The following is a 25,758-nucleotide window of genomic DNA, read 5'->3' as shown; positions in this document are numbered from 1 at the left end:
AAAGGAAACATGAAAAGCAGAACTGAGGCATAGCTTGGAGCTTGTGCCTTTAAGGTGCTGTTTCAGACAGTTCAATAGCTGAGGTGCAGGACAGGACCCTGAGAGATGAGTGACTTGCCAAGAGGTCAGCAGGAAGCGATTACAGGGCTCCCCAGTTGGTTCAGAGTGTCCTGATCTCCATGCTGCTCATTCCCCTGGGACACAGCACTTGTGGAACAGAAAAGCACCATGTGCCAGTTTATCTCTGCCCTGTGTGTATACAACCAGAATTCCTCAAAAGCACAAAGCACTGAGGAGCCCAGGGCTCTGCCAATGTATGGGAGAGAAAACGCAGGTACCTGGAATGGGAGAAGAGGTGTCTGTCTGGAGAAGCAAACAGAGGGCTGGGAAGTTTCCAGGAGGCAGTTCCAGGCTTGCTAACATATTCTCCAGGGTGCCAAATAGTTCTGCAGAAGTCTGTGGTTGCAGCAGGAGCTGCTAACAGATATAGCTCATGGCTCTATTCACCTGTGACACACAAATGTGGTACGAGGAGCTGCTTGTAAATTGGATTACAGGTTAGGGAAGATTTTTTTGTTGTGTACTGCCAAGTCCTGGCTGTTCCCTCTTATCACCTACAGCAGGGAAACTGCTCCGTGGTGACATTGCAAGTCAACTACAAGGGTCCCCACCACCATGAAAAGCCAAAGCCCAGCCCAAGTGCAGGTGACAGTCTGACAGCGTGAAATGGTGAGGAGGAGACAGTTCGCTGCATGAGCTTGGTAGCCTGTCCGGAGGGACTCGGCTCCCTGGATGGCCTTTTGCAAATTTATAGAGGTAGATAAGCATCGGTGAAGATGAATAATGATGCCACACAAGGTGAAGGAAAACAGCTTCCAGAAAAATGAGGTGTAAGGAGAACACTGAAAATAATGTCAGAAATAATGTCTATTCCAGCCCTGTAGGTATCTGGCAATAAAAATGTATTGATTAGCTGACATTCTTGCTAACAGATGCTTACAAAGAGAGCCTGTACTAGGCTGATTTTTATACCGAATAATGGCTTGTGCATTGGAAACTACTGAAAAGAAATTCATATATTCATGTGGGCCGTGCTCCCATTTGTGCAACTGAGCCTCTCAGTAGCAAACAGAGGAGCTACTTCGCTCTTCTGCCTCTCATAAACACCAATCTACTTCCTTCTTGGCAAATCTCTGGCTCTGCTCTTTATATCCTTGTGCATCTCTCTTTTGCAGCCTTTGGGGGTTAGATGCACCTTGCCTCCTAAAATCTGTGTGTTAAAGGAGTGTCTTTTCCTGGCCCTTCCTGTGTTTCACCTCTTAGTGTGCACTTATACTCAGGGATAATAATTCTGAGTGACCTAAAGTGTGGTTGAGCTGTGCAACAGAATGGAGAGCAAATAGCTCAAACAGAGAAGGCTGGAGTGAGCTCATCACTTCAGGGGGCTGATAAAGGAATTGTAGGATCTGTGCCATCATAGTAGGTGTGATGTCTGCCTGACTGCTGCAGTCTTTTCCTATCTGTATCCAGTAGTTTAAGCAGAGTGAACTTTTGGTTCGTGGCTTTTTATCAAAGCATATGTGTATCTCAGAACCACCAACATGGTTCCCTGTCCATGTTCTGAACTTTGCAGCCAAATTCTATAGCATTTCTTCAAATTAAATCCCCACTGAAGTAAATTTTTGTTCAGTGAAATGGTGGTGAAATAGTTCACTCTGATTCATGGCATCAGAAGTCCTTAATCCCAGCTGCTCAGGTGTTATTAATACCAGTCTTTCAGTTGCATTCACTAACATTTTTACTTTAATTCCTCTGAGGAATCTGTGTCTTAGAAGCCTGAATTATAAGCCTGATCCCTATATAAGATGGGCTTCTACTGTTTTGTAGGTTTGATGAGAAAAGCAGTTCTTTATGGGGTGATAAATTAAAGCTGCCTTTTTCCAGGTGTAGATGAATTGGATGGGTAGAGAAAAGTGGCTTTTTAATGCAGAGGTGTGTGTTAGCTTAAACAAACAAACAAGAAAAAGAACAACTAAATCTGGGCATGAGTTATAGCCTGCTTCAGATTTCAGTGTGTCACGTTTTGAATTGAGCTGGAGTACCTATGGCTTTTTTAAATTGCATTTGAACAAAAGTAAATACAAAGAGAAAGAAACCAGGACAGCAAAAGCCTGCAGGAAATTCCTCTACTGTAAACAAAGTCACCTTATGATTGATGTGAATGTACAGCCCCTTGTAAACATGTCTGTTTACTTGCAGGAAACCAGAAAGAACCCACATTGGGTGCTGCTGATTTTATCTAGCTTTGCTTAAATGCTTTTGGCTTCCAGTAGTCACTCTAGAGGGAGCACGGGAATGATGGCTGCTCCCTGGAAAAGTCAAGTCTACTGTACTTTAAAATCTGTGCCAAATGCTGCAGATGGGCAGAGCTCCACAGGAAAGATTGGTATTAACTTTTTGTGGCTGTCCTGAACCTCAGCAGTGAAAGCTTTGTAATAGTGGATGTGAAGCATTCTTTCTTTGCGAAAGAGCTCTGATTTTCAGTGCACCTAATGAGGGAACTTTATACCTCCAAAAAAGTAATAATAACACTCACCCTACACCATGAGGTTTCTGTAGGCTCCTACTGAAAATTCATTGTTTTAAAAGAGATTGTCTGTGCTGCTGAGGTTGATGAGATTTGTGTTGATGAAAAATGCTGTAATTGTTTGTAGGACATATTTTTCTTTAAGGTTAGTCATACTGAGAGTGAAATCCTGGCCATGGACAAGTCCATGGGAAGTTGATCATAGCCTTCAGGGGGTTGCAAGTCACAGCAAGCAAATCTGGATTTTTCTTCTATATCAGAGAATTTCTTATATATCAGAGAAATTATGGGCATTATCAATTGTCTCCTTCTCACACCATTATGAAACTTTTGTAAGGGACCTTCATAAAAGGTTGGGTTTTTTTAAAATAATATATTTACACAGTATCAGCTGGATCATTCTTACCCATACACACAGTGTATGAATCCTTCAGAGAGCTCTAAGGGATCAGTGTTATCATTATCATGTATTTACAATTAAGTCTGTTCCTTAGCATAGTTTCTACTAATTTCCTCAGTACAAAGCCTCCTTGCTCAAATTCCAGGATCATCCATAATTATGTGTTTTAGTGAGCAGACATTTATGATGCCTAAAAATTTAGTTCGACATCTTGATTAAATATGACATTTACTCACTCTTTGTGAAGACAATCAATCTCCCCCTACAATTATGTTTTCTATTTTTGCACTTTTTGGAAGTCTCTGAGCATGTTATAATCAGGGTCATCATCTTGATAGGACAGTTGAGAGAACAGTCCTAATGGTTCCTATTTAGAAGTACTAATGTTTCTAGACTGACTTTAGAGAAGAACAAAATTGGCTTTGAAGTTGCGGCTTTATGAGGAAAGTCCAGTGTCTGAATATTGGCTCTGAGACACCTACCAGGCAAAAGAGTGATAACAGCCATTTCTGGCTCTCTTCAGGGTAATGCCAAGTGAGAAGTTTATTGCACTGCTGAAGTCAGTGATGCTAGTAAGAGTAATGAGCTAAAAGTAAAAGGGGAATTTGGGCTAAATACTGGGAAAATTATGCATGCAACAATTAATGTAAACAGACATATTAGCTGAATCAATAGTTGTCTAGAGGCTGGTACAGATTTCTGTACTTAGAAGAGCACTGAGCATCTGTAGGTGCAGGCAGTGTGGTTTTTGTGCTGAGGCAGACCCAGGCCCTCGAGCAGCAGCTGGTGCAGTGGCAGTGCTTGTTCAGGGGAAGGATGCTCTTCTGCTCAGCACTAGGCCATTTTCTCACTACTGGCGCTGCTGATCAGCCTTGTACCTCTTGAATCATGTGTTCTTCTGGTTTGCTAAGGTGGAGAGGACAGAACAAGAGGAGAATTTATGCCAGACTGAGAACAAACATTGCCTCATGTGGGTGGTTTTATACCTCGGAGGCCAATCCATCAACTTTCTGACTTGTTTAGCCCCTTCTTTATTTCTGATGGAAAAACAACCCAGAAGGGTGTAAATCATGATGCAAGTCTCTCTACCCCATGTAAAAGTGAGAAACTGGAGTAAAAGGGGCTGGACACATGCATGCAAAGAGAGAGACAGGAGAACTAATTTCTTCCTAATAAATTTGACACAGAGACTGGGAGCGTGTTTATAAAACCCTATTGGAGAGTAGAGGAGGGTTTGTATCTTTGTTTTTTTAAAGTACAAAATCAGGGCTGGTTTATTGGACCCATGGGGTGGACAGCATGTAGAAGGCCACCCATCTGGAAACCAGCTGATCACTGCTGAAACTTTCTTCCCAGGCTCTGTCCCTTCTCTGACAGGGTGCTGGGCTTTTATGAGAGGCTGACAGCAAGCCTTTTACAGACCGTAACTCCTTGTCTCAACAAAAATTGCTATAAATTAGCTGGAAAAGGGACCTGAGGGGATTGTCCCAATCTGGTTCAGGGTGCCAAGTACACAGTCAGCACTTTTAACAGAATAATCTGAGTTTTCAAATCAATTGTGTTTGGAAATGACCTTTATGGGAAATGGACAAGTGGAAGGTAGGAGACAGGGAGCAAGAGGAGGTTATTTCTAGATGTTGAAAGTGTAGACCAAGTTTCTTCTCCCCAAAGAATTTTCAGGGTTTATAAAGGAAATCAGCTAGTCTTTCATTCCCTGGGAGTTCTTATTTCCTTCAAGCTGAAGGCAGCTTCTATATAAAACTTGGACTTACTCTTTCAACCTGGGTATCCAAAATTTTATAGTCATTCAGAAACTAAGCTGGCATTTGACCTTCATAGTGGATCCCATTTTCACAATAACCTAAACCTAACGCATCTTGGAACACTCTGTTTCCATCTGACAGATGTGGCAAAAAAACCCCTTCTTATCCAAATAACCAATCTGATACTAGGCTTGTATCCCAGAGTGTATCCCAATAAACAGATCAGTTTAGGATGGAAAGAGATGATCTTGAATTATACACTCAACACTGAACAGTGTGTCTGGTCCTGTTAACTCTTCATGAGGCGTGTAATCAATGGAGTGATGCTACATCAGAGAGAGAAACTGAGAAAGCTTTTCAAAAGAAGGAAGTTAAGTAAAAACTTAAACTTTAATAAGTACTAAAAAGCTTTGTTTGGGAAGTGAAGTATTTTGAGGCACTATAGACAAGCAGTTATCTTATTAAATCCCCAAGCAGTGTTTCTAGGTAAGTAGACCTAATACTTTCTGATGGAAGTTATTTATGCCTACGTTTGTTTTGAAGCTTTTGGAAATACCTGTGAAATAGAAGAATAAAAATGCCATTAAAAAGGATCAGAGAGCAATTTGTTTGAGCTGACCACAAGAATTGTCAGAGCAAACTTTTGTGGTGTACTTTCACATCTTATGGCAAACAAGTTGTCTGTTCCATTGCACACAAGTCTCATGATCTTGATTTTTGCTTTCCACAGTGGCTGAGCGACTGAGAAAAGCAATTAAGGAAAAGGATGGGAACCCCTTGGACTTCTGGTTGTAAGCAGGGATAGCTGCAAGAAGCACTAGTAAGCTGGAGGACAGAAGGAGAGGAACACCCGGCATCTTGCCTGGGTGTTCACAGCAGTTACCATCCATGTCCTGTTTGGAAGGGAGAACAGGTCAGCAAAATGCTGGAAACAAGAAAGCCCTTTTGGATCCCTCTCCACCAGAAGATGGCACCAGGTAGGCTGGAGAGGGCTTTGGGTAGGGACTCTTCTGGCATGTGACTTTGACGATGCTCTATGAACTGTGAAAATTTTCTCAGTCATTTCACATTATCCTTGTCTGAACTCAGTGTGGTTTATGGAGTGGTTGGGGTCAGGCTGTCGTGAGCTGTGGCATTTGGCATTGGACTGTGCTGGTGTTGAGCTTTGACATGGTGTGAATCAGTAGTAATGAGGACATGTGGTGGGTGTGGGTTTAAGATGCCTTTTTTCTCAGTCTTTTCCCAGTAATGTCCCTTCTGCCTTTAGCTGGAATGTGTTTCACTTGTGGTTTGAAATGCTGCTTGAACTGCAACAATTAATTATGACAACATTTAAAATCCAGTCTGGTTTACAAAGGAATGTTAACAAGGATCCATGGGCCAGCTAGAGCACAAGCTGGAAAGGCAACATCTGCAATTGGTGCTATCCTTGTACAGCCTTTGGGGTGTAAATAAGTGTATGTGCCTTTTGTGTGTGTTAGTGAACAATTAGTGCTGTGTGACTGCATTCTCTTCCACAGCTGGGGAACAGGCATTGGTAACAACTCAGTGCAGAGATTTGGACAGGAAGAAATTGCCACAATTTGAATTTGAAATAAATTTGTGGGGCTATTTGTAGAAACACTTGGAGGCTCTCAGAAATGTCAAAGAAAATACACACTTGCAGTGTGTGAAATGTCCTGGCAGAAAGCTTAGCACAAAATAAACCAAAACTTTCACCAACTTCCACCAGCTGGAGCTGTTACTGTAGCTGCCAGCCTGCCTTGATTCATAAATTGCCTGCTGCTGCTTGATCTGTAGCACTGTTGAGGCTGAAAGACACAGTGAAAAGGGAGCTCTTTAAGTTCTCAAAATGTATTATGTGTGAAAACATTCAAATATACACTTAATTTCAAACAAAACTGTTTAGAATCAGGTTTTTTTTTGCTGTTTTCAGACATGCCAAGAGCTCTGCTCTCTCCTGCAATACCTAATTCTATAACTTAGTCTGGGGCTGTTCGAACTTCTATTAAAAGCAGTGGAAAGCTGCTGGTGGAAGGTGGATTGGGCTCATTTGGTATCCTGCTGAAATTTGTGGTGATATACCAAAACAGAACAAAGATAACAGCCTCAGACTGTAAATTCGTTGGAGCAGGGACTCTCTGTTTGTGTGCGTTGTGTAGTGTTGAAGACATTTGTCGACACTTCAGAAATAATGAATAATGCCAGTGTGAGGAGGAAATCTCTCCACTCAACTCTAGGTGTTTCTGCTGCTAAGTGTTGAAAGAGAAACACAGAGCCCTGAACTTTGAAGACTTGGCAGGTGAGGAGAAGGAAAAATCTTTTCACTTTCCATTTAAATTTCAGCTTAATCTGCATTTGTTTGGTCTGGTAGAAATATTTGAGATTTTACTTTAATGTTGTTGGTTTTGGGAAAACGTCTTGGGATGCATGGCATGAAAACACCTTAGATATGAGTCAAGGTTTTGATTTAATTTCTCTTTTCATCTGTTTTCCATTATAAACCAGACTAATTGCAGTAAGATTCTCTGTGGTAAAAAATACTTGGGGCAGTGTGACTTTGGAAGTTCTCTCACTTTACAATAACTACAAAAACAGTCAGCAAACAGGTTTCAAAATGATTTAGTACAGAAGGGAGCAAAGTCTGTTTGTCTTCATAGTAGCAGGATTTCACTGGCACTAACAAATTTTCAAAGCTCTCAAATTCAGCTTATTCATATTTATATAAAAACTTCCTTGCACATTTGAGTTGCATCTATTCCTATTTTAGAGACTTGTAAAATTGAAGGATGAGCTGATGTGGCCCTGGTATTTGAAGTGTCCATGTTAACTGTCCACCATTTGATATTAATGGCTGATAGATTGGTGTGTTCATGACAGAAAACTGCTTGTTAAAAAAATGAAAAGTTAAAAAATAAAGGGGGAGCAGGCTTTAAGTAGTGCTTATATAGCAGGACCGAAGGGACCCTTGGCATGGTTTTTCCACTTGTGCTGTAAATCTGATCATTGAATGATCCTGATTTTAAAACAACGCTCTATAAGGCACTCTGGGAATAGATGAAGCAGTGAAAGGCAAGGATATCTCCACTGCCAAAGATAGCGTGTCAGGAGTTTATTGCCTTGGTGATACTTTTTTGGCTACAGACTTGTCACAATTTTTATTTTATTTCAGTGTCTTAGGCAGCAGTCACAGGATTTTAAGCTGCCATAATAAGAAAGTGGCATTAAATGTCTGCAACACAAAAAATAACACTGGGTTTCTATTTGTGCCTTATTTTGCTATTGTTTTGGTGTTTTTTTTAAAAAAATTTGTTTGTTTGGGGATTTTTTTTGTGTAGGCTTGGTGGGGTTTTGTGTTGGGTTTTTTTGGGGTGGTTTTTTTTTTTTTGAGAGAGAAATATTTGAATCAACTTTTGCACTGTAAAAGATGAAGTAACTACAAAACAAGAAACCTCTGAAGAAATATGTTGTGTTTTGTCCTAGGATAGATCTGTAGGGAAAGTATAGGACTGTAATAAGCTATCATTACACATTAATTTGGTAGTGTATGCCTTTGAGAGACTCTGGATTGTAGTGTAAATGTCATATAATATGTATTTGGTGCGGGGCACTGGGCTGTGGTGCTGCTTCTTCCTTCAGGTGTAGCAGAAGGTGACAGCACTGGTGACTGTGACGACTGAGACACACACGTGGGACAGTTCATTCTTCTCTTTGAGATTACTTGGGTCTACCTAGCTTCGCTTTCTGTTTTGCAAGATCCATCTGCATTAGTGCTTAGCAACACCTGGGACCTTCAACATGAACAGAGCAGTAAGTTCTGGCTCCCTTATTTCCACGAGAAATAGTGATTCTGTACATTTTTAAATGCATGCAAGTCTTTTTGGGGATCACCCTGTAGAAACAGGCTCCTGTGCATTTTGTGCTTATCAGCTCATGATTTGCTATTGTTCTGCATGTGTTGACATCACTTGTGTAGCTGTTGAGAGAAGCAGGAAGGGAGCTGAAATGCCGAGTGAATTTCAAAGTCATTATCGTCATGTGGAAGAGGGACAGTTGTCACATGAAATGTGACAGAATTGACAGGACAGGATCTTGTGGCTTTGTACTACTGAAACACCAAGCAAACAGCAAGCAAATAGTTACACAGGTGAGGAGAAAAGTGGTGTCACATTTGCTGTCTTCAGGAAAACAGGCTCCCAGGATCCCAATGGGTGCTGCTGATTCTTTTAAAAAATCTTTTCTGCATTGTTTGTATGGAAACATGCTGTTCCTTCTGCAGTCTCCGTGTTTGTGTGGCTGGTTGGTTTTAACATTTATGTGTTAAAAAACCCCGATTACTGGTCCTTATGTAGTGGAAAATTGGGTCTGAACTGTGAAGTGTGAATACATGTGTGGGCATTTCCAAGATCTGGGATTCTGTAATTAGGAGGTTTTGGTCTGGGCCTGTCTCTAACTGTGGCTGAACAAAAACCTCTCCACTGAAAACTTCCTTTTGCAATAGAATACAAAAACCCCAAAGTACATAAACCATAAAAAACCCCTCTGGTGACCTAATGAGTTCTCATTAGGAGGTGATTCCCCACCCTCGGAGAATCTTGTGTGGATCTTAAGCTCTGCCAGAAAAAAAGTATTCTTTCTGGCAGTATTTCCTACATCCTGAAGGGCGGAGCCTCTCCTTTTGCTGGGTGTTACACCCCGCCTTTCCCCAAAGAACCAGTTCTCGTACAAAGAGGATAATGCTGGTCTGGCACTGAGCTACATCCGCTGAGGGAATAAGTCCTTCTTATAGTAAATCTGTGATGCTGTTGTACTGGAATGTGTAGAAATAGCCAATAAACAGTTATGGGAGAGTAAAATTGTAGTGTTTGTTCTGGAGGCAGGCAAGAAGGAAAAATACATACAAAGCGATCTGTGTATGCATGTGTATGACATAGCAGAATACTTTTTAGGCACATGACACATTTGATTACATTGAAAATCTTTTTGTTCCCTTTTCTTCCCCTGCTTTTTATGTTGGGTAGTATTTTTGCTCTAGGTATGAAGGATGGGGATGAAATGTTGGATCTTCAAGCCTTCTCCAGACCTGATCAAGTTGATCAGCTGCTTTTTCATTTATTTCTAGAACAGCAGGATTAAAAAAATAAAAATTAAAAAAAATAGAAAAATTCTGTATGAGGTATAAGATTGATTGTCTTTGGGATAGGGAGCTCCTGTGACCTGACTGAGACATGCACTTTTGAGAAAGAGATGAAGATTAGAACTGCGTAGGAAATAAATGGGGAAGGAAAGTTATATTGCCACCTTGATTTTTTCTCCAAAATCCTCTTGCCTGGATTGTAAGGGATAAGTCATGCATTTCATTGGCAGATCTTCATCCTCTCCCCTTCAGGGCCCATACCAATGTTCTTTGGGCCTCCTTGAGAGCTACTTGTTAGTAGTTTTGAAATCCCATGCTGATTGCAGGACCAGCAGAGGTAGGAGCTTTGTTCCCTAATGCTGTCCCTCCTCTGTTTCCTTCTGGGGCTCCACCTGTCGGCACAGAGGATGTGGCAAATTTGCTTGTTTCCACCCTCACGGGAAGAACTGCTTGTACTGATGATGATTTGCAAGTGTGCTGTTTTGTGGTTAAATTATTGCTTCCACCTGTAATTTCTCATGCTCTGCCACACAGGGTGTTTAATAGCATCCTCGGGTTAACTCCATGATGACGAATTTGCTGAGACTGCACAGACTGCTCATGCCCTCTGGTAAGAAGCTGAGTGGGAAGGATTGATTACAGACCTTAGTGCAGGGTTAGGGTTAGGGCTGAGCTGGCCCTCGCTTTGCCATGGGCTCAGTGTGTGAGAGCAGACATCCTTCAAGGGAAAGCAGTAGAAGTGTCTGTCCATGCCAAGAGAGGAAGAGGCCTGCACAGGTCCTGTCCCGTGAAGTGAGTGGCTGGGATCCCCCCTGCCAGCCCAGGCTGAGAGAGGAGCACAGCCAGGCTCACCCCGCTCTGCTTTCGCTCGTACAGTCCTTGGTGGACACATGCAGTGCAAGGGTTGCTTCTGTCTGTGGAGTTTTCCAAGCAGCTGACAGTACATCATCCTTCAGCAGCCCAGCCAGCGTTCTTCCTCCTGCTGGCAGATTGCTAAGGAGGGACTTTCTTCCTCCACGACTAAGTGCTGCTCTGATTTACTGCAGCTCTTCCTCAAGCACTTCCGGAGGTCAGAGGGCTGCAGACATTAGCCCATAATGGAAGACCCGAGGTCATGTGTAACCAATACTGATGGACCTGGGTGCTGTGCAGTGCGGCTGGGAGTAAATAAAGTTGTCCCCTGACTTGCTTTGTAAACCCTCTCATTAATGTGACACAGAGAGGAGGATGGAAGAATAATGGATTGTCCTCATCAGAAGAAATATAGTGCCCAGTGGCTTGTGAAGTGAGAGTGTTTATCTGTTATTCTTGTGGGATGCTACCCTGCAGTGCAGCTGTGCTCCCTGAGCAGGCTCTGGGGGCCATGGAGGCTGAGTGCTGCACTACTCCTGCCCAGGCAGCATTTTCTCAGCCCACCTGGCTCCATCCTCACTATTTACTATTTGCAATGGAAACTTTGAACATTTCTAATGGAATAACTACATTTTAGTTCCAAGAGTACTGTAAAACTCCTGTACTGCAGTAACACTAGTATGTGTTTGATTACCTAGAATCATTCATAATCAGTATAAATTAACCTAAATTAGATTGACTGTGATAAAATTCCTGATGGTCCTTGCTCCACTAAGATTTGGAAGCTGCCCAGCTGCTTGTATGTCCTGTGAGCAGAAGTTCTTTTGGTGGTAACTAAAGGACTGAGCACCATGTGCAAGGAAGTGGACCCAGACAGCATGCACTAGTGTATGTGCAAATGAAGGGGCTAATCCTAAAGGCAACAAGATTTTCTGCATTTCAGTGCAGTAAATCCCACTAAAATCCATGTCAGGACTCTTGGAGGCTGGCTCTGAGGCTCAGCAGCTGCACACCACTATCCCTGAGTGGCCGAGCAGCTGTGGACTAGGCTGCTGCAGGATTCTGAGCAGGAGGCCTGAGAACCAGCCACCCTTTTGAACAAAACAGGGAAAGTGCCTGGGATAGGGGGCAGAAGAGCTCAAATGGTGATAGGGGTACCATTAAAGATACTGGTTATGACTGCAGTGCTGAATGCCTGGGCTTGGTGGAGCATTGTGGCTGTGTCAATGTAATCCAGGAGATATGTGAAATTTCATCTTTAATGCTGTGTTCAGTATTAGTTGACCTATAATCAGAAGAGGTAGATTGATACTGGAGGAAGTACAGAGAAGACTTCCTAAAACAATCAGGAAAATGTACTGTTTGTGGATTTTATATGCAAAATTTGGCTTATTTTGTCTAGCAGAATAAATAACGGGGCTGTGGCTGTGCTCTGCCAGTACCCTGGGAGTAAATTCAGGAAGCAGGTGATTCATTAACACTGAAAGATGGTGCTCTGTATTTTAGTGGAAGCCTTCTTAAGAACACATAAGTGAGCTGGAGACAGACCCTTGAATGAGGTTTTTTTACACTTTTGGGCAATTTGTAACAATCTGGCACATCCACTGGTTCTTCCCAATTGCACACCCACCCACAGCCAATCGGCAGAAAATTTACAAAATTATGTTAGGCAGGAAGCCTTTCCCTGGGCATGGAGCCTGTGTTGTGTGCAATTAGGACAGTGGGCCAAAAATCCCATGCAAATATATTTGGCTTTTTTGGGCAGGATTTTTACATCTGAAGATGGGAGCTCAAAAGATGGGAAGCAATCTTTTTTGAATCTTACTTGAAAACAATAAGCATGCTTAGCACCTTCATTCATCCAATAATCCCACAACAGGACCTGTCATCAAGTGGTACTCAGACCTGCTCGTGTCTGCTCCAGCTTCATTACTGGACATTAGGTCTATTTATACTGCTTTGAATGCTCCACGCAATTCAAGTCCCAGAGAGAAAGACAAACTCAATAGTCCGCACAGTGTTTGTTTGCCTGATGTTATCACCATCAGCAAAGGAAGCAATTTTCACAAGCAGCGGGATCAGGGAGCCCCTCCCAGTGTGGTTGTTGATCCTGTGGTGGCTGCACCTCGAGTGCTTGTGGACCGCTCGCACCTGAGGCCCGCCCTGGCAGCACGGAGGTGATGACAATAGGCCTGTAAGGTAAACAAAACAACGGAATAAAAAGTGCTGAAAGCCAGCAGCAGGTGAACTGCTAAGAACAAACCCACATGCCCATCACCCCACCTTCAAGACAGGCTGAGCTGTGGCTGGGCAAAGCTTATCAGTTAGGTTAACATATGGTCCTTCTCCCCTGCCACTCCTGCCACAGCACCTCCCTTCCCAACTTTCCACAGTTGTTTGATTACTTGTGTGGTACAGCTACACAGAATAAATTATTAGCTGCCCCTGCTTCCTTCTTCACACAAAACAGAGGAAGCAGCTCCACTAGGGCTTTGTACAGTAGCCAGGTGCTGTTGGGTGGTTGGTCACTGCTCTCTTCAGGAAGGTAAATATTGGGCTAGAAGCAATTACAGGTGTGTTCAGAGGAGCAGCACACGGTCTGCAGCTTTCACACCCTCATGGGAACCCCAACATGCATTTGCATGTCTCCCACTGAATCAGCTCTTGTTGGCTTCTCTTCAGCAGTAATTGGCTTGAGCCTCAAGTAAACATTTGGCTCTGACAGTTGGAGAGATGGTGCACACATGAAGGTGTTCTTTGCTGAAGAGGTGTCTATCTTCTGCTCCAACCTTGTTAATGGCAATGGCGTTAGGAAGAGAGCAGACAATCCAGCTGAGATGACCTGTCTTCCAAAGACCACTGGTGTCACCAGGACCATGTGCACTCCAGTAGTCTCTGGAGCATAGTCCTCTTCTATTACATGCTGCCAAGGGCTTCAGTTAGGTTTTCAAGGAAGATTAATGGAATGAAACTCTGTAAGTTATCCTGGTGGCAATAGGCTTCCTCAAGCCCCTCTTACCTAAAAGGCCAACAGCACTTGGTTGCAGAGGCACTGGGTTCCAGGAGAAGGCCTCCCCTGACATGGAGTGATTCTTAGAGATAGATGACAACAATTGTCAGGATTTGTGTGTCATTTGGTCTGTGTTTATGGGTGATGGCAGAGTCTGTACTAGCTCTTACCATGTTTCACTGCTGTGGAAAGAAGTCCCTTGCTCCGTGGTGAGGAGTTGTGCAGAACCTGGCTAGGAAGTGTTAATATTATGGTATCAGCCCCTGCCTGTGTCATCTGTCCGAGGCTGCAGCAGACAAACCCAGCAGAGAGAGCTGACAGGGTAAACAGGGAGGCCAGATAAAGTACTGCAAAGGGAGCAGAGGCACAAAGAAGTGGAGTAACAGGGTCAAGGTCACACAGCAGGTCAGAGTTGGGCCGGGTCCCACGGGTCCCTGGCTGATTTGCTGCCCAGTGTGGCCAGCAGCCTCAACACACTCCCTTCTGCAGCAAAGACAGACACGCTCTGGGAAACTGTTTGCTGTTTTAACAGCCGCAAGCTTTGCATAGATTCAGGTTATGTGATGTGTTCTTCCAGCTTCTTAGTAGGAAAATCCAGGCAGCACAATGGAAACTCAGGATCTTTTTGGACTAGCTTAACATGGTGTTAAATTTGGTTTGTAGTTGAGCAGCACTTTTGATGCAGTCCAGGGTTTCATGAATTGGAAAAAGCAGGGCCATTTCATTGCAGCTTCTGGAGAGGAGATCTGGGATACATAGATTATTAGAGCATCTGTGAATCCAGATGATTCTTGGGGATGGCAAAGCAGAAAAACCTTTTAATATTTTGTCCCTGCCAGATAGCTGGGTGGTATTGCCCAGTAATGAAAGGAAGAGAAAGGAACCCCATTTATCATCTTCTATTTTTTCTTTTTATTTACTTTCCTTTTAAAAACACATTAAAAAAATTAATTCAGTGCTGGGGAAAGGTGACAGATTAACAACCCCAGAGATTTCAGCCCTCTGTTTATCCTCTGAGCAGAGAGCTCTAAGCATTCCCAGTGCTTCTCTGGCACTGTGCCCCTGTCCTGACCTTAGGGAGCGGCTCCTAAGGGAACAGCTACCCCATCCCTCCAGCCCTTCTGGCCTACTGGAGCCACATCCCCTCAGATGGAGCAAGAGGTGCTGCTGGCAATATGAGTCTGTGCCAGGGACTCCTGCAGTGAGGAGACAGATGATGATCCACACCTAGACTGCTCAGCAACAAGTTGTGTTTGTATAGGGCAGCTCTGCAGGGGCATTACTCCAAGTCCTCCAAGCCACATTTTGATATCTCCGTCCACTTCCCAATCTGTGGGCTTATCCCTCCGGGGAGGGAAAGAAAGCTAATCCTGTGAGGTCACAATAAAAAAGGCCTTTGGGATGCCCAGGTATCTGTGGATGGTGCTTTTGATCTCACTAAAATGTGGTTTTGACAGTTTGGGTATTTGCAGCTCCTGCCAGCTTCTGGAGAATTTTTAGATGCACAATAATCACATGATTTTATTTAGGGAATAAACATGCTACATGGATCCTAGCACTAGGTCTTCAGCTTCAAAAAGGTAAAATTAATTCCCCATCCCTCCAACCTTTCTCACTGTCATACTTGGTTAGATTTTGTTTGATAATTCTCACTATGGGTCATTTCAATTTCCCACCATAAAGGCCTTGTGTAGTTACCTTTTCATCAGCTCCGGTGTTTGGAATAACCCTTTGCAAACTAGGTATTTCCCTTTGCCATAAAGCTGGAGTGTTTGGGAAAGGAGAGCATCCTTCACAAACCAGTCACCATGGGTCAGGATGGGGGTGGCACTGGTGGGGGTTATGCTTCCCAGTGCACACAAGCAATACCTCCTTGCAATTAGTAATGCTGCCACTGCCTCCTCCCCTCACTCAAGAAGTGACATTCCAAGACATGCATTTGGTGTTTGAACTACCCTGTCTCTTGGACCCAAGGGACAGAGGCTGGGACAACTCTGTGGGAGGCCCTGGTGTTGAATCCATTTGGCTGGTGTGCCCAAGGGGCCTTCCATCATCACCTGCCTCTGTCTGAGTGAAGGCCTCTGCTGCACCAGGTGGTACTCAGGAATTTTATCCAGTGTGAGTTACTCTGGGAAGAAACTCCCTTGCTTTTCTGCCTGTGGTATCAGACGATTGACCCCATTCCTCCTTTTTGCTGAAGGGGCAGAAATTTGATAATGGCCTTAGATTATGTCTGAATGTTAAACAAATGCTCTGAATCATCACTGCTATATCCACTTGTCCATAATTACCAGGACTGGACATGGTGGCTTCAAAGGCCACCCAGTTATCATTTATGTTTACTATAAACACAGCAGCTGTTTTGGGTTACGAGGGTGGTCATTCTCCGGAATTTGATGAGCCAGACCCTGAAATCCTCACCTGACACCAGCTCTCTCCCTTCTCTCTTTTCCTTCCTGAAAGTTCAGTATGGGAATGCTCCATGCCACCTAAAGAGGGAGGAATGGATGGGCTGTGTCTCATACACCTTTGGGTTTTGCAGTTTCTCCAAGCTCCCTCTGAATTCCAGTGAACTGCTCTGTGTTTTGGGAGCTGTTCCACATTTTCTTACTTGGCAAGTCACCAATTACTCAAAAAAGAATTTGGATTGGATCAAACTTAACTAAAATGTTAAAAACTTCTATTTTTTTATTCACTTTGCAAAATAGGTGAAAATCCACTTTGCAATCATGTGCATTGCTGTGTCTTATGATGTGTGAGCTCATAAGCCTCACACTGCTCTGTGCACAGGGGAGCTCAGGGTTTCAGAGTGTGGCTGGTGTTGCTCTGGACTGGGCTTCCTTAAGAGTGGACATGCACTATAGCTTTACCTGTGCCACTACGAGTGAGACTGTCCTGTCTTCACTCAATGAGAGTTTGAGAGCTCAGGAAAGGCTGATGTTGCCCATGGCTTTGATGTAATCTCTACAAAATTACAAATTGGTAACTCATAATGGCAGCAGCAGAGTGTAATTTATGAACTGCCTCTTACTGCCTTTTGTGTTGGTGCAATGGAACTTAGTTGCTCATAGTTCAGCCAGAAGACATGGGACTTTTCCAAGTTTTTCTCTTAGTTGAAAGTCTTCCATCTGGCACAGATTTTAAGAAATGCCATCAGAGTGGGTCTTTAAACTAGTTTGTTGCTGTGTAATCCTTCCTGGTTTCTGTTCCTGCTGATTTTTTACCAGAGGAAACTCAAGTTCAGTGGTTCCAGAAAGGACTGTAAACACAGATAGATTGACAGGGAATGAAAGGACAGCAGCATACTTTGTTGCTGTGATAGCACCACTTTGTGAGAATTGAATTATAACATGAGGAAATTTCACACCACTTCTGGGGAATAAAGCTGTGCCCATGTTCCATTCTAGAGGCCAAACACAGACTCCTCCTTCAGGAAGAGAGGCTCTAAGGAACCACTGCTGTGCAAGGCTTATGCTAAGAGTGGAAACAGTGAAATTCAGCCTCCCCGCCCCTGGTTTCTGTGGAGTCCCTGGGAGCAGTTCACAGAAAGGCAAACCAGAGTAGCAGGGGAGGGGGTGCTGGAGATGTGCAGCTGGTTGGCACCTGAAACCTGACAGCAGGTAATGTGGTCTGACTGAGTTATTCATCACTGGGAAAAGATACTTCATCTTATCTGTAAAGGAAAGAGCAAATTAGCTGGGTTTTGCATCAGGTAACACATATCAGGATGATGTATTTATAAGGAGAGGAAAGAATAACACAGCCAGTGCCTGTTTATTTATGTTTTCATGAATTAAAAAGACTAAACAGACTAAACACTCTTTCACTCCAGAAAAAAAAGCAAAGTACATGGAATTGAGAAATTCTGTGATGTTCAGACTATTACATTGTTCTCCTCCCAGTCAATAACTGAGAAAATCATAGCCTCAAATAATGTTCAGAGGAAATCTCTGGAGACACAGGTACAAAACCAGCCTTGTGAGAGAAAGCTCTTCTCTAAGACTCTTTAAAAGCTGTGTTAGCTGATGTTGTCATGCTATGGCAAGTGTATGTGTTCTGTGATGTGTGGCATGTAGATTATCAGGAGTTTGTGTGTTGTCAGTATTTGCAAGTGAATATGTTTCATGTAAATTGAGAAAGATATGTTACACATCTGGAACGTTGCCTCAGGTCTCTTGCAACCTCTAAGGCTTTTGGCTGTCCACTAGAGCCAGGGGCAGTTAATGTTTTCATGTTCTCAAGGTGAGGATTTCAGTGAAGTCCCCAGAGGACTAGAGAGGGATAAACGATGCAGTGCTCTCCTGCACAGATACAAGTTCAAGGAGAGTAAGGAACAGGGATCTGAAAGGATTGATTTGTAAGAGAAAATGTTACAAAGGCAAAATAAAAATGTGTCTAGCAGTACTGTACTGCAAAATGAACTTCAAGTAGGAGAGAAACATCAGACAATAGGTTGCATAGCCTTGGCAACATGACAGAATGGGTGCCCAAATATTTGCCTTTTTTCATTTTCAACCTTTGCAAAAGCCAAGAGCCAGATCAGACACATGAAATGTTACGCTTGTTCTCAGGACCTGGCCCACCTCCTCTTTAGCCCTCAGCCCTCCAGCCCTGTCAAACTGCAAAGGCTCAGCTGGAGCAGGTGTCAGAGGAGATGTATCAGTGCAGAGTTTTGCTGGGGTTTCTCAGAGCGAGTGGCAGGATCTCTTTTATCATGCTGAGCCTTCTCCTGTCAGCAAAGCAGATGGATGAAATTTCCTTCTCTGGAGACCCCCTCTCTGTTGCTGTGTAGCCAAAGGATTTCATAGGCTCCTTTACTGTCTTAATTCTCATCAGATTTGCATCATTATTCAGGCCTAGGAAAAAAAACATATGGCTGACTTTAAATTAAAAATCTCTCCACAAAGCATGTGAAGAACTTCTGATTTTGACATGTTTGGAAATATTTTGGGATATTTTGCTTCTGAGCATTTGGAAAGTACAGACTGAGCTGTTTTGTACTAACTTAATGTTCAACTTAAAACTTAACTTAACTTTAAACTTAATGTTTAGCATTTACAAATGCTAAACATCTGGTTCTGCTGACATTACTTCAGGTATTCATTCTGAGTCATTTAGTCTAGAGTGTGTTTGAACTCATAAAGAGCAAAGGTGTTTTCTATATTTCAGTAAATGTGCTTAAAATGTAGTACTGGTGCCATGGGTCCAGCTTCGGAATGCTCCAGGGAAAACCTGGAAATAGAATTTCATTCCAGTTCTCAATAAAAAACAGACTACTGGGCACTTTTGAACCATGTCCAAGTTTGATTTTTTTGAGTGCTTTAATTTTGCGGCATTTTAGTCTGGATTGTCTTTATTGCTTACCCATTAAGATAGGTGAAAGATTGCTAAAGTGTCAAAATGCATTGAACATGAGAATGAAACCTTCCCCCACAGCCTTTGGCCTTTCAGGTAGTTTGTAGTTTCGGAATTAACAAGGCAGAAAGGTCCACGTAGAGGAGAAATAATGAATTACAAACAGAATCTGACAAGCAGCTTTAGAGGGTAAATTAAGAAGACACAGAAGGTACAGCAATGGTACGTCTCATGTGCTGCTGTTTTCTTGGGATGGTCTTCTGTGGTTCTTGTCATAAAGCAGAGTAGAGGGGTTTTGCTTATACTTCTTTATAGACAGAGTTAAACGCTAACAAAAGGCAAGAAAAAGACCACTAAATCAGAAAGCAGAGTATCCTTGATGCCCTGTGGTGATTAGCCAGCAGTGCCTCTCTATTTCAAGGCTATAGAAATGATTATGAGAGCAGGAGGACTGAGCTGGTGCCCTGCCATACTTTGTTTGGGATGCTGATTTGCACATTCGTGTTGCAGTCATTGCTGAAATGTGCAATAAAACACATCAGCTACTTGCCAGGACATTCGATCAGGATGAAGAGAGTCTTGAAATGAGGAGCTCCCCTTGCAGGCTGGCCAGGCCTGGCATCACAGAGGAATGTGCCCAGTGTGAGTCCAGCTGTACATTGCTCATTGCTGCCCTCAGCTAGAGGGCTCTAGCACCACCAACTCAGTGTTTCTCTTGCTTGCAGAGACATGGCAGAGCAGGAATCCCACAACTGAAGTATTGTATCCATGATTTATCCAGGATGTAGCCCTTCTATAGCCTTTGGTTCAGGGAGGTGTAATGGCTCCTGCAAGAAGAACTAGGACGAAGGCTGGTAGCTCAAGTTGCCAGCTCCTACCAGAGGGAAGAACTGGCTTGTATTCATTTGATTTTTTGTTTTCTCTTCCATAAATATAAGCTAGGAAATTCTTGCACTGATTTAAAACAAAAAAATCTTTCCCTACTGAGTGGGAAATTCAGAATAGCTGAATCTCTGTCCAGAGCTGTTATTCCAGGCAAAGGAATTGGTATTTGTTATGTGGAGGTGTTTATTAAACACTTCTGATATGGAAAAGGAAAATGTCAACAGTTTTTTCTGTAAAAAAGAGATGTTGCACCACAGACTTGTCGAATATCACATAAAGGAACAGTCCCACAGCCCAGCTACAAACACATTTACAAACAAATGCCAGGATGTTCCCTTAAAATGCCAGGGTTAATAATATATGGAATTCATTTAATTTTTTTCAGAGCTTTTAAAAAACTCTCTTAGGTTACAATAGAGACAATAGGGTTTGAGGGAAGAAAGCAGTTTTAAAGAATAAAAGAAAAGGTTTAAGAGAAACACAGGATTGAGATATGTTTGTTGGGCTGTAGGAGACCTGTCCAGCTGGAATCAGCATCAGCAGTCACCCTGACGGGTGCTATTCCAGTGATGTCTCTATTCAGATGGGATTAGACGCCTGTCTGGCTGCTGGCTGAAAAATCATTATTTTTAGTGCCATGTCCCACTAGTCGGTTTTCATTCCCCTCCTGATAATGTGCAGTTGGGATATATTTTATCTTCCCCCACTCCTTGTAGCAGGTTTTGAACAAATAGAATTCTCTCTGGTTGTTAAGCGGTTCTCCCTGGCCCTTTTTTCTCGTTTCCTACCAGAGGGTGATGGATTTGGTCATTTCTAAGGACCTTCCCAGCTGTTTTGGACATGAAGACAAAAACAAGCTTGGAGAGATTCATCGATATTATGGAAGATTAGCCTGGGAGTTTAAGGATTTCTTTCAAAAAGAATTGTTTTTTTTCCAGTTTGACTCTTTCCTGGTGTGCATGACTAAAACACCCATGATATGGGATCAGTGCAAAGACCGAGGGATCTAACCCTCAGCTGCTGTAAACCAGCATTGCCCAGTAAAGTTCATTACAAGCTCCCCATGTTTACACCTGCTGACAAACCACCCGTGACAGAGGCTGTGTGTCCCTCTGGGGCCAGGCAACACACCCAACATGGCATTTCCTTGCTGGTTTTTCATCCAGACCTAACAAGACAGAGGGTGTCAATCTCTTCTCTTTGAGCCAGGGGTCCAAGTGTGGCAGCTAATTGGTGGCATTTGGTTTTCCTCTGTCTTCCCCCTCCCCTGCTCCTCATGGAGCCAGGCAAGCTCTCCCAGAAGCACTCGGTCTATGGTTGGAGGGCATAGCTGTCATTCCATTAGGCTTGGCCAGGCCTGCGTTAAAGCATGTCATACAAATTGAGGGGATCCAGCATATTGACAGACAGATATTTAGCATGTAATTGCACTGAAAGTGCAGCACAAAGGCTCTGGGAGGTGGGAGAGTGGAGGATTTGGATTGCATGAAATCTAGTTGAAGTGAGGTTTCGACTTTTTTTCCAAAGTGCATTTGAGCTCTTAACAGGTGTGATGGCAAGGCACAAATACATCATCCCACAGCCACTGTGTTTGTCCTCTTCCAGCCTGCTATGTCCCCTTGAAGAAATCCCGTTTGAGGCAGTATCTGTTACAGACCAAGCAAAACCATCCCACGGGCTGGTGCACAGCTCATATGTGCTCATACTCGGATCCATTTCTCAAAGGAAGCTGACCTGCACATCTCTGGCCCTGCCCCTGCCTGACACAGCTTCCGGTCCCTCAGCCATGCAGCAATGAATCCCAAATACCTCATGTACTACAGCTTTTTTATCATAAAAATAAACAAATTTAACATTTATGTATTTGGCAGTATAAGAAAAGGATCATTTTAATTTCTGGTTTTAACATTGGCCATTAAGCACCAATTCCAGTTCTGCTGAAACTCATTTCCAGATGGAATCTGGTTGTTTGTTACTTGATGCTCCTGGTGCCAGTCTGCACCCATCGCCCTACTAGGGTTTTTAAGAGCCAAGGCTTTTAGGAAAGGCATTGGGTCTTAGAGTTCAAAATTCATCAGTGACTTTTACAAAGACAGCTCATGCTCCCAAGTCATGTTATTTTAAATAACTTGGCACTGAGTGACTGTCAGCTGGTGGCACACTTGGCACATGGGGCCCAGGTCTGTGGGCCCAGGTGCTTCTCTCCCCTGCACCTGCCATTCCCCTTCTGCAGGTGTTCCTAAGGACTGAGAATCAGTGAATGTCTGCAGACTCTATGACTTATCTCAAGCTGTAGCAGAACTGCTGAAGTAAAAATCACAGACGGACTTTAGAAAGACTGTCTGAACTGCAACATGCCCAAATAATCCCTCAAAGTGGCCTGAGGTGTGAGAGCTGTTCAAACATATTTTTTGGCCATGGTGATATGATGTGACTGAAAAGGGAAGGAATCACTGGCTTTTATGTCTATGTGGTAGGGCAGGTTGCAGATTAAACTGTTTATGTCAACTAATGAGGAAATATGTAAACCAGACACTGGTTCTGTGCTGGAGTCAGGGCCAGCGGTGAGAAAACTAAACAGTGCTTTTGGGTTGCCTCTTTGCACCATACCTCTTTTTATATTGCTTTGGTGAACTGTAGCCAGCCACTCCTTGGCTGGAGGTTGTTAAAGCTAAACTTATAAAATATAGAATATATATATTATATATATATATATATATATAATATATAATATAAAATAGGCTAATGACATTTGATTCTGAGTTTACTTTGAACTTTATTGATGTTTAGAATTTTTAAATCTATGGTTTTGAACCTAGTTAGGAAGCAGCAACAGGGGGATGCAAAAGGGAGTTAGTTAGTTAGCAGATTTCAGGGACAATGACCAGGCCATGGAAATCATAATTGAATTTATTAATTAACATAAACAGGTCCTCTCTTAACTTCTACCAGCAGCTGTGCAGAGCCAGCATTCCTCAGTGGTCAGAGCCCAGGACTGGGTCTGGAGGTGTGCGTTAGGTGCTGTACACACATATAAGAGGGGAATGTTCCTGTCACGGCATAGCCTATATGGATGATATAATATTGTAAGGAGCTGGGTGGAATGTAGCAACAAGCAGTGTGATTGATCATTGATGATAAGCTCTTGTCATGTTCACTTGATTTAGATTGTTTTAAGTGTATCATTACTGATGTACATTTACTGTCTCTGTGAGAGAGAAAGGATTCCACAATCAAGGGGGTTTTTTTCATAAGAAATGGTGTTGTTTAGTGCATTCATTTTTTAATGCCCAAACTGAGAATTTAACAGGATCTAAATTCTGTATGTGCCATGTTGTCCAAAATAGGAGGACACACTTGAGAATCTGGATTCACAGATCTCTTCCTTGTTAAAGCATAGCTTCTCTAAAACTTGTATAAGAACTGTGAGTGGGCAGTGCAGATAGCGCTTGTCCAAATGGGCACATCCCAGGGATGTACGCAGTGATGAGACATAGTTCGGTCCCAGCTTATGCCAGGTGAGTTTGCAGTGGCTCCATTGACTTGGATGTCAGGACTCAGTTTATTCAAGTTTAACTGAGGTCAGAGGGGCACCTGACGATTTCTCTGGTGCTTCAAGATCACCCAGAAGGAACAGTGCCAAGCTTTTATAACATGGACATTACCAGTCTGGGGGCTGTTACTCTGCTGTTCACAGCCACACCTTCTGTGTGCTTCCTCTTTGTACAGCCCGGGCCCAGGTTGCTGTCAGGGAACATGATAGAGGAATAAAGCTGCAAGTGGGATCACGTTTCCCTTCACTCCTTGTGTGTATGTGTGTGTGTCTTTGTTTTTTCTTTGCTGTAGCTCAGGGGGGCTCGTAAATCTTGGAGATGACTGTGGATTTTTTTTTTCTCCCCCTTGTATGACTGATTGTGCGAATTTATGTGTGGTATTTCTCTCCCCCAACCTCACTCTGTTAAAACGAGACAGGAGGCCAGTAAATTTGCAGTGGGAGCTGTGCAGGGTTATGGGTCCCTCAACCCCTTCTCTTTGCAGCCTGAGGGCTGGCTGTTCCTTAAAAGATAATGATTTTGGTGTTTCTGTTGGGGGTGGGATGCTGTTTGCAGCTTTCTAATTTGCTAGATGAGCATGCTTTGACCCCCAGCTTCAGCACAGGCTGGTGTTTAAGAGAAAGGTGCTTTCGGGGGAAACTCTCCTTGGTTAGTATCCAGTGGGGAAAGGGAAAATCTTGAGGTGTGGGTTAGAACAAGGTATTCCAAAGAACACCCTTCACTTGGTGCTGAACATGTCCAGGAGCACAGTCTATTATCTCTTTCCCAAACTGCAGTGACTGAACTAAGAAGAAGAGTGTCAGTGTTTCAGAAGTCCTGTGTTACAGGAGGAAGCAGGGGGTTTAAAAACTCTTCTGGAATCATGTCATAAAACTATTTGTGTCTACTTCTAATTCCTGAAGTATTCCCGAAAGAGGCCCTGCCTGTGTCCCTTTTCCTGAGGTGGAAGGATGCCCTGCACCCAAGCAGTGTTTCTTGCCTTTCCTTTGACTGACTTCAGCTCTATTAATCCCTCATAGTTCAAGCTGTGAAGCTGGGAAATCCAGCTTCAAGTCTGAATGCCACCTTGAATTTGAACCCAAATAGGATTATTTCCCTTGAAGAATAAGTTGTTGTTGTTTTTAAAGTATTGCCAGGTTTACTGCAGATTTTTTCCAGTAATAATTGCTTTAGTATCAGCATCAAAACCTGGACATTTTGGTTCCATGTTAGAGTTAAGAGGCAAAATAATCATTTAAGGTCTCATTTCCACCTGAAGCCATAGCCATGTCACATGGCCCAGCTTAACCAGTTTAACATGTCTTAAAATCAATCTGATTTTTGCTAAGCTTATTAAATGCATTCAGTGGACTACATCTGTACCCCGGGGTGATAACACATCTCAGGCACTTTAGAGTTAGAACTGTTCCAATAATCTGAGCCAATTCCAGCCTGTGCAGGAGCACAACCAGACTTTTGTGCTGCTGTCCAAAGCTCCAAGTAGACTGCAAGGACTGGGCTCCACCTGGGACGGTGAGGAGCTGGGTACACTGGGTGGGACAGGGGAGCAAGTGAGTGCCTGTGAAGGCTGGGCTGGGACACTGGTAGCTGTCAGGATTTATAAGGGGGTCAGATAGCACTAAGCTGGCTTGTTCGTTTCTGTTTTATCCTTCTGATTTGGAAATAACAAGGGTTCAGGACCAAAATTTAGGACTTCTATCCTGCAGGTTAGTGCCTTGTTCCTTCCATTAGGACATGCATCAAAACTGGTTGATCAAAAATGGTATTTTAAATTAAAACCCCAGTGCGAATTGAACTGTGGGCAGTAGCCTCACAGCTGTGTCTCTGTGTGAGCCCAGTGTGCTGGGTCTGTATAGTCCTTAGGTCAGATTCTTGTCTTGGCTCTGCCCTGGGTCTATTATCAGAGTGTGGTCTGTCTCTTAACCCTCTGGGTGACATTTTAAAAGACACTTAATGGTCAGCTGCAACTAAATGTCCACGGAGAAGTAACTCCCCAGGACACCTTGGAGCTCCAAGGCCTTAGCTGCTGCCTTGGAAATGTGCAGGAAAAGTGCTCTCCAGCCAGGCCAGTCTGAGTAAACACATCTGAGCTTTGTTGTTCTTCCGGAGAATGAGGCTCACCTACCCTGAGCAGGATTTGGTAGCTAGAAGGACCATGCAGACGCTCATAAATCTTTGGTGTAACTCTGAAGCAGCTTTGTTGACAAATTGGCAC

At 43.3% G+C, this 25,758-nt stretch overlaps 1 protein-coding gene across 1 annotated transcript in view; it reads left to right on the top strand.

Moving 5' to 3' along the window:
* Positions 1 to 25,758, top strand: part of TBX1 (T-box transcription factor 1) — a 151,110-nt gene that overhangs the window by 27,862 nt on the left and 97,490 nt on the right. Inside the window, exon 2 of the mRNA XM_086856266.1 lies at positions 5,481 to 5,727. Within this exon, the coding sequence (XP_086712392.1) occupies positions 5,673 to 5,727 (55 nt within the window). The 5' untranslated portion in view covers positions 5,481 to 5,672. The remainder of the gene's footprint in view (positions 1 to 5,480; positions 5,728 to 25,758) is intronic.

This window comes from Cyanistes caeruleus, chromosome 18 (assembly GCF_971803275.1).
Source record: "Cyanistes caeruleus chromosome 18, bCyaCae1.hap1.1, whole genome shotgun sequence".
In the NCBI taxonomy this organism is placed as follows: Eukaryota; Metazoa; Chordata; class Aves; order Passeriformes; family Paridae; genus Cyanistes; species Cyanistes caeruleus.
Note: the sequence above shows the minus strand (reverse complement) of the source record. Positions and strands in the feature narration are given on the sequence as shown.